Source organism: Necator americanus, chromosome II (assembly GCF_031761385.1).
Source record: "Necator americanus strain Aroian chromosome II, whole genome shotgun sequence".
Taxonomy (NCBI): domain Eukaryota; kingdom Metazoa; phylum Nematoda; class Chromadorea; order Rhabditida; family Ancylostomatidae; genus Necator; species Necator americanus.
Genome location: NC_087372.1, coordinates 31574164 through 31585718, shown reverse-complemented (window position 1 = coordinate 31585718; position 11555 = coordinate 31574164). Strand labels below are relative to the sequence as shown.

At 39.2% G+C, this 11555-nt stretch overlaps 1 protein-coding gene across 1 annotated transcript; it reads right to left on the bottom strand.

The window, feature by feature from the left end:
- Window positions 1-2051: 2051 nt before the first annotated feature.
- Window positions 2052-11439, bottom strand: RB195_020084 (uncharacterized protein; the record flags this gene model as incomplete). The annotated part of the gene is made up of 11 exons (XM_064188229.1): window positions 2052-2153; window positions 2212-2325; window positions 2395-2556; window positions 2876-2976; window positions 5944-6076; window positions 9655-9771; window positions 9825-9947; window positions 10431-10502; window positions 10961-11077; window positions 11157-11237; window positions 11299-11439. 11 exons carry the CDS (start codon window positions 11437-11439, stop codon window positions 2052-2054), a joined length of 1263 nt encoding a protein of 420 aa, XP_064044110.1.
- Between the last annotated feature and the right edge of the window lie 116 nt (window positions 11440-11555).

Here is an 11555-nt window from a genome sequence, read left to right as displayed (position 1 = left end):
TTGAGAGTTATTTGAACGGAAGAGACTGAGGTGGTGAGTGGTGTGCTTATGAGCCTGCTCTTCTGTGCATCCTATCACCCACGACTACGCGGAAAATCCTTATCGCTACAGCGCTTAAAGCCTTGCTTATCTCCAAAAAATGTGACTATCTAAAATTGCAAGCGCAGCATGAAACGAATCACTTCTTGCTGGAATGTCGTTCCACTTGGAATTATAGGAAGAAGTGTCTGGCGTTAATCAATCCACTTGGATTATGTCACTGCGCTCACTTCAATTCAATATCGTTTGAGGTTTACGAACCCGTGCCTAGCCTATACGTTGACTAAGATGTGCCAGATCAATGGTTTTATACTCCTCTACAAAGTTGTTGAGCCGGGAGGGGAAAAGGGCTTTTCTGGAACTAGGAGGGTTTCGAACCACCGATCGATCGCCCGGTCACAACGATACCTCTGCGCTATGTACGTCGTCACCTCCTCTGAGATCTGATTTTCAGACGGTGCCATGACGAAGAAATGCAATACAGTATATATCGTCGTATAAATTTTATGTATTACATTGGCGAATAAGTTCAAAGAGTTTGCAGTAAAGTGCTTATAACAATTGAAATAGTTCTTTTTGCTCTTCAGAATTCTTATTGTCGTTTTTAGAACAATTTAGTTCTTTTTTTTACAAATTTTGAGCCTTAAAAATTGAATATCCAGGAGGCAAAAAACATCACTTCTGATGCCTACTTTTTTTTCGCTTTCCATCAGGCCAAGAGCCTGGCGGAGTCGGTCGGGACACTTGCGACGGAAAAGGTGTCATGGACGTGTTTATTGCACAAAATTGGTTTTCGAAATTCCAAAACGGCGACTTTTGCCTCGACGACACTCCTCGCACCGGAGGACCTTTGGAATTCCACGAAAGAAGGTGATTCGTTGTATAGGAAAGCTTTGCTGCAATGGGAGATACTCGGGAAGACAAAATGGTCTATAAGGAGTCCTAGCGTATAAACGAGGCTATTTAACTGAAAGGACCGTATCGACAACGCCAGATCATACTGCTTCTTGAAATCCCGGGTCACACGTTGCGCATGTCGTTGAAATCGGATGCTCCTTGAGCTTGAATTAGAGGTTCTTAAGCATCCGTCGTAATCTCCGAGCCTCGTGGCACTACAACTCCTTCCGACCGCAAATGCTTTTTGACCACGGTGAAAAGCGAAGAGATATATGTAAATGTCCAAAGGACTGACATTTCTTCCTAGTTATTCCATCTCTAAGACTGAAAAACAGTATAAAATTGAATTATTAAAAAAAAACAGTTTTTAGAGCAAACATAGCTCCTTCAGTTGTTTATGTTTTATCAAAGAACAAGCAAATCACTGTAAAATAAAATATAATATAAAACTCTACGAACTTATTCGCCAACCTAATACATGCACTGCTTGTCGAGCGAGACTTGCTAGCGCAACGCGCTGAGCAATTATCGTTTAAAGGCATCACTCCACGAAATACGGGTTTCAGGTGGAATATTCGTATACGGGAGTATCGTAGATTAAGAAAAGGTGCTTCCGTCCATTTCTTCCTAATTGCCGTAAAAAAGCGTTCCTGGCGCTCTATTTTCTACAACGAGTCTGATTGGAGCAGCCGTGTGCACACGCCGCATCTTCCAGGCCGTTTTTTTAGGCAAATTAGCAAGAAATGGACGGAATCACCCACCTCTCCTTAATCTACGATCCCGTATACAAATAATCCACATGAAATTCGTACCCCACCTCAGATTCGTGGGGTGATGCCTTTAAATGAGATACGTATAGTATGTTGTGATCATCATGTCCACGCAACATACTATAAGTTAGTTATCTAGTTTACTAGCGCTGTTGTTACCCCATCAAATAAACATTATCCTGATCACCAGTCGCAGGAAATCATCTCAGCGTTCTCATTGAAAACAGAATATAATGGTGCTATTTTGATGAACTTATGAGCTCAACTGATGGTCAGAAAATTGTGAAATAACAACACTCAGGGAATGATAGGAAAATTTATTATTAATCGCATTTTAGAAATGCTCTACAAAAGCTTTCCTTCTGTCTTCAGCTTCAAATTACGCTCATGGTAATGAAGCATGTCGTCCAATAGGCATTCTGTTTTTTCCATGGCGACAACCATATTCTGCCAAGTAAACTACTTATCCTTTATCATTTCAGGAAAGAAGCAATTACTTTCTTACCTTTTTACTCTCCTCATCGTCGGAGTTTTTGCCTAACAGCTGAAAGAGAGGTCCAATCGCAGGGACAACCATAAAAGCCCCTAATGGCATGAATCGGCGGTATGACTCTTCCAGCTGAGAAGCTTTTCACGTTAGTATACGTAGTGATATTTAAAAAGGTTAACTAAAACCGATAGTGATCACCTGCTCGAGAGTGTACGGCATTTTGATGCCGTCAGCTTCCTCTTTCACGTATTCATAGTACACTTCTACAAGCTCCTTCCAATGTTCTCTTCGATCTTTTCCGCTAAGACATGACGAAAACAGTCGCACGAGGTCGTTTGCTGGGCACCCCATATGAGCGGTCTAGAACTTCGAATCATTGCAAATGTGTTTGGGTAAGTACCGTAGTGTAACGTAAGAGGTCACATGAAGGTCTTCTGGTAATAATTAAAACCTTACATTTATTTTTATAATACCCGATGGTCAATTCTAACTGATGGAGTTGCATTGTATGTTATTTCACTCTAGGTGATATTCATTTACAATAAATCACACTGACACAATACAACTTTCCCCCACAACTATTTTTGCCATAAATTCTGTTTCAATCTAACCCACTTCTTTTTCGAAGAAGTAAAATATGTCGCTATGTAAAACATTCATAGTACAACGATAGGTGTACCTGGTAATCGATCACGGAGATGACGCCAACATCGTCTCCTTTCGTTTTCCAGAGGATATTCGTCGTCCACAAATCGCCATGACACAACACACGTTCCATGCCTAGATAAACACTCAACATTTCGTTTTGTACCATTAGTTATTTTCTATGTCCATCACAATCTTTGGGATTGTACAAATTTAAGGATATTTTAAGGATCAAGAAACCAAAGTGTCTAAGAGATTTCAAGTTTTCATTGCAATCTCTGAAAGATCAGTCCTCGCTTTTTGTGATGGTTTTGTGTTTTGTTCAATCTTGTCGTGCTTGCTTGTGCACGACTTTTCCAGTCACTGGGACGATGGGAAAATTGCCGCAAGTGCTGTCCTACGGTAGTATTCGCGTGCCAGACAGCTTATATAAAGACGGATCTTGGTGATCTGGGTCCGGTTATTTCACCATCACTCATTCATGCGACCTTTCCTTTGCACCATGTTTTTGAGTGTTATGCAGTATTTGAATCTCGTGTCGCGCCTGATTTGAATGATTGATTTTAATAGCATGCCACTTTTGTCCTGACTAGCCGCACTAGATGGGACGAGCGCCGCCCAACATCTAACCTCACTTTCCACTCAGAGAGCCACATATCCGCTTTCTAGTCCCGTTCTGTGGTATCGCTCGCTCCACTTGTATGTCTATATATGTCGCGTTATGACCATTCTACCTCTTGTATTGATGTTATAAGGATAAGCCACTTGATGATCGTGGGTCGCAATATATCGCTAACCATTTGAGAGCGGACGGGGACTTGACCCCAGCAATGCTCGATTGGGGGGGGCACCCCGAGGCCCACGAAAAGGGAACCGCGGTAGGTTCATGGCACCACGTAACTGCTGGGTTCCGGAAGAACAAGGCAGCCACGTGGTGGCTTAGTCCAGCATCGGAACAGCCGTGATCGGATTCTGCCCACCAATGCCCGCTGTTCCTATTCAGAGTGTCGCGACTCGCATCGCTCCTCTCGATCAAGGCCTGGCCGGGAGCATTGCTTACCGCGCTCGGTAGCCAAAGACGCGCGCTCTTACCAGCGAGCTGGCGCATTGGCTGCCGTCTCCCGCGAAGCTCCGCCCACTCGAGCCCGGGCTACATAAAAGAGCCGTTTTGCCAGCCTTCTGTCTGTTTCTTTTGGTTCCTTTTGAATTGATTTCGTAGCGCAGTAGGCTTGGTGTTCGCTATCGTTGTCGCCCCTTTGTATTCGCCTCGCGTTTGTATACTGGTGCTTTGTTGTGTATCGTGTTCGAAGAATAGTATGCACGTGCACAGTACTTGCTGGGAAAGTGGTATAACGTCTGGGGAAGTTAAAAAGTGGATCACAAAAAAGCAGGGAGAGCCACGCCGTCGCTTAAAGCCTTGGTGGATCGCAGCTGGCGCTAGTGGCATGGTCCAAATATTGTATTCTCCCCAACTAAGTAGAGTCCATATGAATTACTATCTTCCTTCAAGATAATGTAGTATGACATAATAGAGAAGTTAATAAACATGCAATGTACTGGAGCAGGGGATGACTTACGAAAGACAGGCGTCCCGAGGTCAGGGTCAGGAAACGCCTAGGTTGCGTAGGCGGAAAGGAGGCGCGGGTTCACTGACCATCGGAGAGAACCCCTTTAACCGAGACAGAACCCCGACTCGTAAGACAGAGCAGATCCAGAGCACCACATATCCTCTACATGTCTGTTCTTGGTTTGCTCTTTTTCTTACCGACTTTTGCGCCTACACTTTTTATTATCATTGCTTTATATTAACACTGTGACTATGGTCTTCTGTAGAGCTTCTTTTTTGAAAATCTGTAATTTTTAGAAAGACGTTCAAACTTACTTGCAGTGTTTGTAATTAAGAATTTCAGTAGAATTTCTTTTTTCAGGTAAAGAAAGCATCGTCAGCAATTTCTCAGTTGCACTGAGTTGATGTTTAAAATGGGAGGACTTGACAAAAAAAGATCTGTCTTTCGATTTTTTTGTATCTCTCAATTGATGGTTCAGTTTGTAGTATGAGTATAGTTGTGTGAATTTTACACATTTTTAAAAGGATAGATTAGGAAAAAGTTAAAAGATATCTTGGAATGTTCTCTCCTGATCACTGACAAATAAATACACATATGTATAAGAAGCGAGGGAGGAGTGTGGTGTAGCGGTTAGAGGTTCCGCTTCCTGCACGATCGATCGGAGGTTCGAATCCGCCCTAGTGCTCACCAAGCCTTTCATCCCTCCGGGGTCGATAAATTGGTACCAGACTTGTCTGGGAGGATAAAAGCACTGACTTGACACATCGGCTAGCCACCGCAAGTCATTGTTTGGGCCAGTTACACGTTCGTAAACCTCAAACGATTCTGAATTGAAGTGAACGTGGGGGCGCATCCCAAGCGGATTGATTAACGCCAGAAACTTTATCTTTTATCCTTTATGTATAAGAAGCGGAGTTGTAAACGTAATGAACACAGCTTAATACCGATCTGTATCGAAGTATGGTCAGATTTGTGCAGAAAAGAGAACTGGTGATTCAAAGAGGAAAAAATCGAAATTAAAAAAACTCAAAAATTCCGTCCAAAAACAAAAACATCAAAAATCAAAAGTACTTAAAAGAAACATCGATTATTGGTGGTTCTTATAAATGGTTATTTGATTATTTACTTATAACTGCTCTTACTCCAACGACTATTAAGTACCACCCACATTTGTTTATTTATTTGTCACAGTAGTTTCCTTAATGTTGAAAATGTAGAAATCTACAATGAAGAATTAATGATGACTTTCAGATAACTAAATGTACAATTTCTACATTTTTCGGGAACTTGTAATTCAAAAGACGATCAACGAAAGACAGGAAGTATCGTCTTTGATTTGCCGAAATCTAGTCTATCTGGTAAAATTTGCTCCAAATGCTCGGCTCTATCCGCTAGTTTCCCATCAGCAAACTGTATGTGCTAGGTTTTCGAAAATTTTTCAACCTGGTGTTTGTTGTCATGGATATGTGAAAAAGTTGAGTAATACAGTTTGTATATCGCTGTATAACTAAGAACACGATTAATTTGTACATACCTAATTCATCCGCCAGTTGATCGGCCCAAACGAAATCTAGTATATCTGGCGAAATTTTCTCTAAACGCTCGGCTCTATCCGCTAGTTTTCCATCACCAAACTGTGCGAACCCTTTGACGAAGTTTTCAGCTGTCTGAAACGAAAAAATAATAAAATGAAGAGTTCTTTCCTAGGAATATGCGTAGTCCGAGTATGACCTTATAGTGAAATTATAGACAGCAGCTTGAAATTTAAAAAACCATTTTTAAAATTTCAAAAAAAACCACTTTCAAAATGTGTATGTGCTAGGTATTCAAAAATTTTTCGACGTGGTATCTGTTTTCATGGATATGTGGAAAAGTTGAGTAATACAATTTGTAGACTATATTGCACATTATACTACATATTTGTTGGGAGTTTTTACAGACTTTCAAAACGTATTTCCAATTCATAATATTGCGGGGTTTAGCGAAAAGGGAAATTAATAATTGGGTCCAATTTATTATAGAAAAACCTTAGAACTTCGAAAAACTAGACGTTGAGTTCTAAAAAGATTAGTTCCGTCTGGTGAACAATTTTAAAAGAAACATTTAACCCATATCAAATACCTACGTAGGTGGCTACGAGGAGGGAAACGTGCTATTCCACGTTTTCTGTGACCCTCCTCATGCATTTTCAAAAAGAATTTTAATTCAAATTGGGATTCGTTTGGACATCCATGGCCTTGGCAGTAAATAGTACTCATCGTAATTATTTACAAGAAAATGAAAAAGACATTCATCCGCGTTTTTTTTCTTTGCAAATAGATTCATAGTGCTCAATATTAGATGCGTGTACGAGCAGATATTAGATATCTACTCGTACAACTGACATTTATCTACATGTTTATTTTGCGCCTTGAAAAGGTTTTACAAAAACAGGTATTTCTTAAAATCACTAACGGCTACAGATTAGTGGACCAGAACCTAAGATGATTGGCGTTTGAGGATATATGACATTTGATGTTAAAAAAAATGTGGAAAAGTAAAATATTAGTTACATATTCGCAACCCAGACCTTATCGTGAACATTTTGATACCACATTAAAGTGTACAAATGTGAGTTCCAATATTTTCAAAATTTGGCGGAATTAGCGCATTAAAAGCTGGTTAAATAACTCACTCTCCCAGGTATAACGTTAATGCCAAAGAAGTGCACGTTTTTTGTAATATCAGTTCTAACACTGTTTTATAACTAAAGAGCAATAAACTAAAACTTTTGTGCGAAATACTATGGTGCTGGAAAGGCTATTTTATGTCCCTTTAAATATCCGTATGATATGCTATATAATAACGCGCTCAGTCCGTGTGTGTATGTGTATGTGTGTGTGTGCGTGCGTGCGTGCGTGCGTGTGTGTGTGTGTGTGTGTGTGTGTGTGTGTGTGTGTGTGTGTGTGTGTGTGTGTGTGTGTGTGTGTGTGTGTGTGTGTGTGTGTGTGTGTGTGTGTGTGTGTGTGTGTGTGTGTTCGTCTGTGTATCAGTGCCCACAATGATACAAAATTCTGCATCGGTGAGCGCCGGGCCATCGCCATGCACCTGATAGGCGATCACTCTACCTTTCATCCATTGTCCAAAGTTATGTTGCCATCGATATTGGCTTTGATTAGGCAAGATATTTTCTCTCATATGCTAGTGAGAGTAAATAAACTTTTTTGTGAATGTATACTCCCAAATTTGCAAACTATCATGCTATAATAACGTTCTTATTCTGTCACGTGTGTGCGTCTGCGTATGTGTGTGTCTCAGTCAAGAAATTACAAAAAAAAAGAGGGAGGTGGATACCATGGCGTCGATTTTGTGCGCTAGAGCTTCAACGCGGTAAAATTGGGTGAGACGGGTTCTACGGCGTCGAATTCGTGCCCTGGAGCTAGATAGCTGTAAAATGAAGTGCGCCGGGTCCCATGTGGTCGGAATGGTGCGGCGGTGTTAAGTTTGATTGTTCTCCAAATATAGAACTGAGCGTTTAGGGAAAAACCATAAAATCTTTCATCTATACTCAAATTTTTGGGTTAAAAAAATTAAAGAAAGCGTTGATAGAAACAAGCAATTCTAATTTTAAAAAAAATGTCGCTACTGTTATTTCTTTTCGATCGGTGAAGGCGAGCGGAGCAAACACAAAAAAAGCCTGAAGTCCGGCTTTAGCTGGACATTCAAACTGGTATATATATATTTTTTAATTCAAGTTCTCCTCTTTTCAAAGTAATTTGAAATTTATTTTCAAATGTCCAACTATGGTTCTCCTCAAATCTACTCCTGCTAGTTCAAACACAGCCGAACTGGCGCTCAAACAGCTCGAAACAAAAACACATTATGGAGAAAGGGAAGTGTAAACGATTGCACAAGATAGTGTGTTCAATTGATCGTTACCGAGGGTTAGCGAACGTCTACATTGCGGTTCGTCTTCGAGGCTTCGAGATTTTTTTTGAAACCGAACTTCCGGGACCAACGTTGTACTGTGCATTCGTTAACGCTTCCCTGGTCCAATATTGTATTAAGGTTGCAAATGCAAACGGAGCGTTATTTCGGCCAAACCCGTAGAACTCGCAGAAGTAGATTTGACGAGAAATGTGATTGGAGATCATCTGAACATAAAAATCAAATTATTATATTTTGAAGTAAGCGACTGAAATTAAATTTTGTAAAAATGTTTGAAAAGAGTGCAAAATGCTTTTTTTTTTACTTTTCAACAATGTAAAGTACTTCGCAGTGGAGCAAAAAGCCTACAATACTTTTGCATGGAATACAGATTAAATATATTTGTACTAATGGAATTGATTTATTTCGAAATTTCATTGAGGAGCTATTTGTTTCTGATAACCTTCTGATATGCAGTGTCGCATTTGTAAAAAAAAATATGCACATTGATCACCTGATAACATTTTATAGATAATTTCTTTACCAGCAAAACTATCGAAACTTTCGAAATTTTATACAAAGAAATTTGCAATAAAAGCTACGGAAATCGGGCTTCAACAAAAATAGTTAACCTTTATCCCAAATTCGCCTCCTAAAATCTACCATCGACACTCATCTCGATACCAATATTGAACTTTGGGAAGAAGAAAGTGTTTTAAGGACGCACTAAGCTGCAGGACTGAAACGTTTATCCTAGATCAGCTAGACAGCTGCTCAAAAATTTTAATAAATGAGTGAACAAAGCAAAGTTCCGTGTTTGATCGCGAGAAAGACACGAAATTTTCAATAACATTACATTGTTTGAGGCAAATAGTCTCGGACCTGTCGACTTGGCTGATATAGAGCGATTTTAGAAAAAACTTCACGTTCTCTGGCGAAGAATTACCGTGATTACTGTATGAGATTTATTGCTGCTGATAAATGATCTTATAAATCATCTTATCAAGGTATTGTGACAAACACCATCTGTGGTCCATTTTCTTTTATAAATGTACTTCGAGCTTCCCATTAAATAGTTATTTCTTTATCCAGGAACAATTCCTATGGGAATGTTAACAGCAACTTGATGAAAAAGTGATTTTAATTCTCTATTTGATCATAGTACTAACCAATATATAACATAAATATAAATAATATAAATAACAAAATATAGCAGCTTATACTGAGCTCCTGTAAAAGCTTTCCCATAGTCCAGTAAGAAGTTGCAAGAATAGTCCCGTTTATAAAGTAAGATTACTCGCTGATTTCCTCGTTAAAATTTCTCCTGTGGATCACTCACATTTCCGTTGAAAAATTGTGCAAAAATCTCGCTGAAAGGTTTCTTAGTGAATACTTCCTTTTCTTCTTCCGTAAACTTCAGAGACTTTGCCTCTAGCACCGCTTTCACGCGAAGTACCTGCAACTATCGTTTCAGGCGAGTATTTTGCTATCTATTAATGCAAATTCAACCTCTTTTATAGCCTCTATCGAGACATTCTGATAAATATGGACTGGTTTGATATTATCCTTGTACTCCATAATTATATATCCTTTGACCGGATTGGACTCGGAAAATTTTCTCATGTAATAGATCTGAAATAAGGTACGAGTTTGGAGAAAGGTGCCGAAGAAAAATCATCAATGAAAAACGAGAGGTGTTCGCAGAGATTTGGAAATTTATCCAGTATGTCTTCAAAAATGCAATGAATTTTCTCTCTCGATAACGATAATTAAGTAGTGGAAGGGTTTACGCAGGATAGAGAAAGAGCGTTAGTTCTTGCAGACGCAAGTCGGTGTCAATAACAACTACGTAGCGAATTATGCGGACTTGAAAAAACTACAGCAAAGGTAAGCTGGTAATCTATAAAATTTCTAACTGATCAATCCGTTTGGGATGGACAAATTGAAGTGAACGTGGAGCGCATCCTAAGCGGATTGGTTAACGGCAGATACTTTATCGTTTATCCTTTATAATGTCCTTCAAAATAATGCAGTGGAGTACTTCAGTTAGGTTTTCACTAAAAATTTTAGAATCAAATTTAAATCTCTTGAATCCTATTTGTATTGTTTCCTCACCTTTACACGTGGAATTTTTCCTTCAGGAAGGCTCATTATGTGATTGTAGACCGTGACCTCGGTATTATGAAGCTGAAAATAATCTAGTCATATGTCAGACTTCGACTTCCTAGCATCGCAGAATATAACTTCATTTCTAAGTAAAAATTACGGTTTGTTTCAATTTTTGACACCTTTTCCATTCATGTATGGAAGTAGTTTCCACTATAAATTGGAGTGATTCCGCATTTAATGTACATAGTTCTATGCAGCCAAGCCAAGCTATTTTCACTACGCGAGGAAATAAAATTAATGCGAACACTGTAATGGATTAAAAGAATCGCGCCTATTCCAAAGTTTTTTTTTTTCGAAAAGACAGGAAATGGTTACTAATTAATATAATATAATTAATAATTAATAGTTGTTGCTCTACTATCAAACGCTTATAAGACTCAGATGTTGGACCACAATTTTTTCTTTCTCCCGCACAAATTCCCAAGTTTGCATTTGAGCTAAACCGAAGAAATCCTCAAATTTTAGAAAAAAATCACACGCTTCTGTTGGTATTCAAGGGCTGCCATGTACTCCTCATTGATGTAGCTGGAATCGAAATCCGTATCCTTTGACATTTCTGCCATAAATTGGTTTAGAGTCAATTGGGTAAGAATCTGAAAATGAGTGAAACATCAGTTATTCCACATTGGTAAAGAATGGGTATGAATAATAATGCATGAAGTTGAAACAAACTTTAACGACAAATTTTTCCGGTAGATCTTTATCCTTGTGCTGCCAATCTGGATCAATGAGCACAATTCTAGACATGAAGCCCTAAAATACCATTTTGTTTACATTTTGTATGATAAACTAGACTATAAATGTAATAATCCACCCTGCCATCTCCGATACTCTTTGCAGTTTTGTTGGGCCCAAATGAAGCAGCGGTGTCTAACTCTCTCTGCATATCCTCCTCAATGTCCTCCCAAGTAACATGGGTCTCGAACAAACCTCCAGCGGAAGTGTATAGGTTCATGACTATGCTAAATGTGAACCATTTTTTGCAAAAACTGAAAACAAACAAAAGCTGTGCAGTAAAAGGTTATAAACAGAAAGAAATACAATTTTAAAGAAGAAATCACATTGATGAAC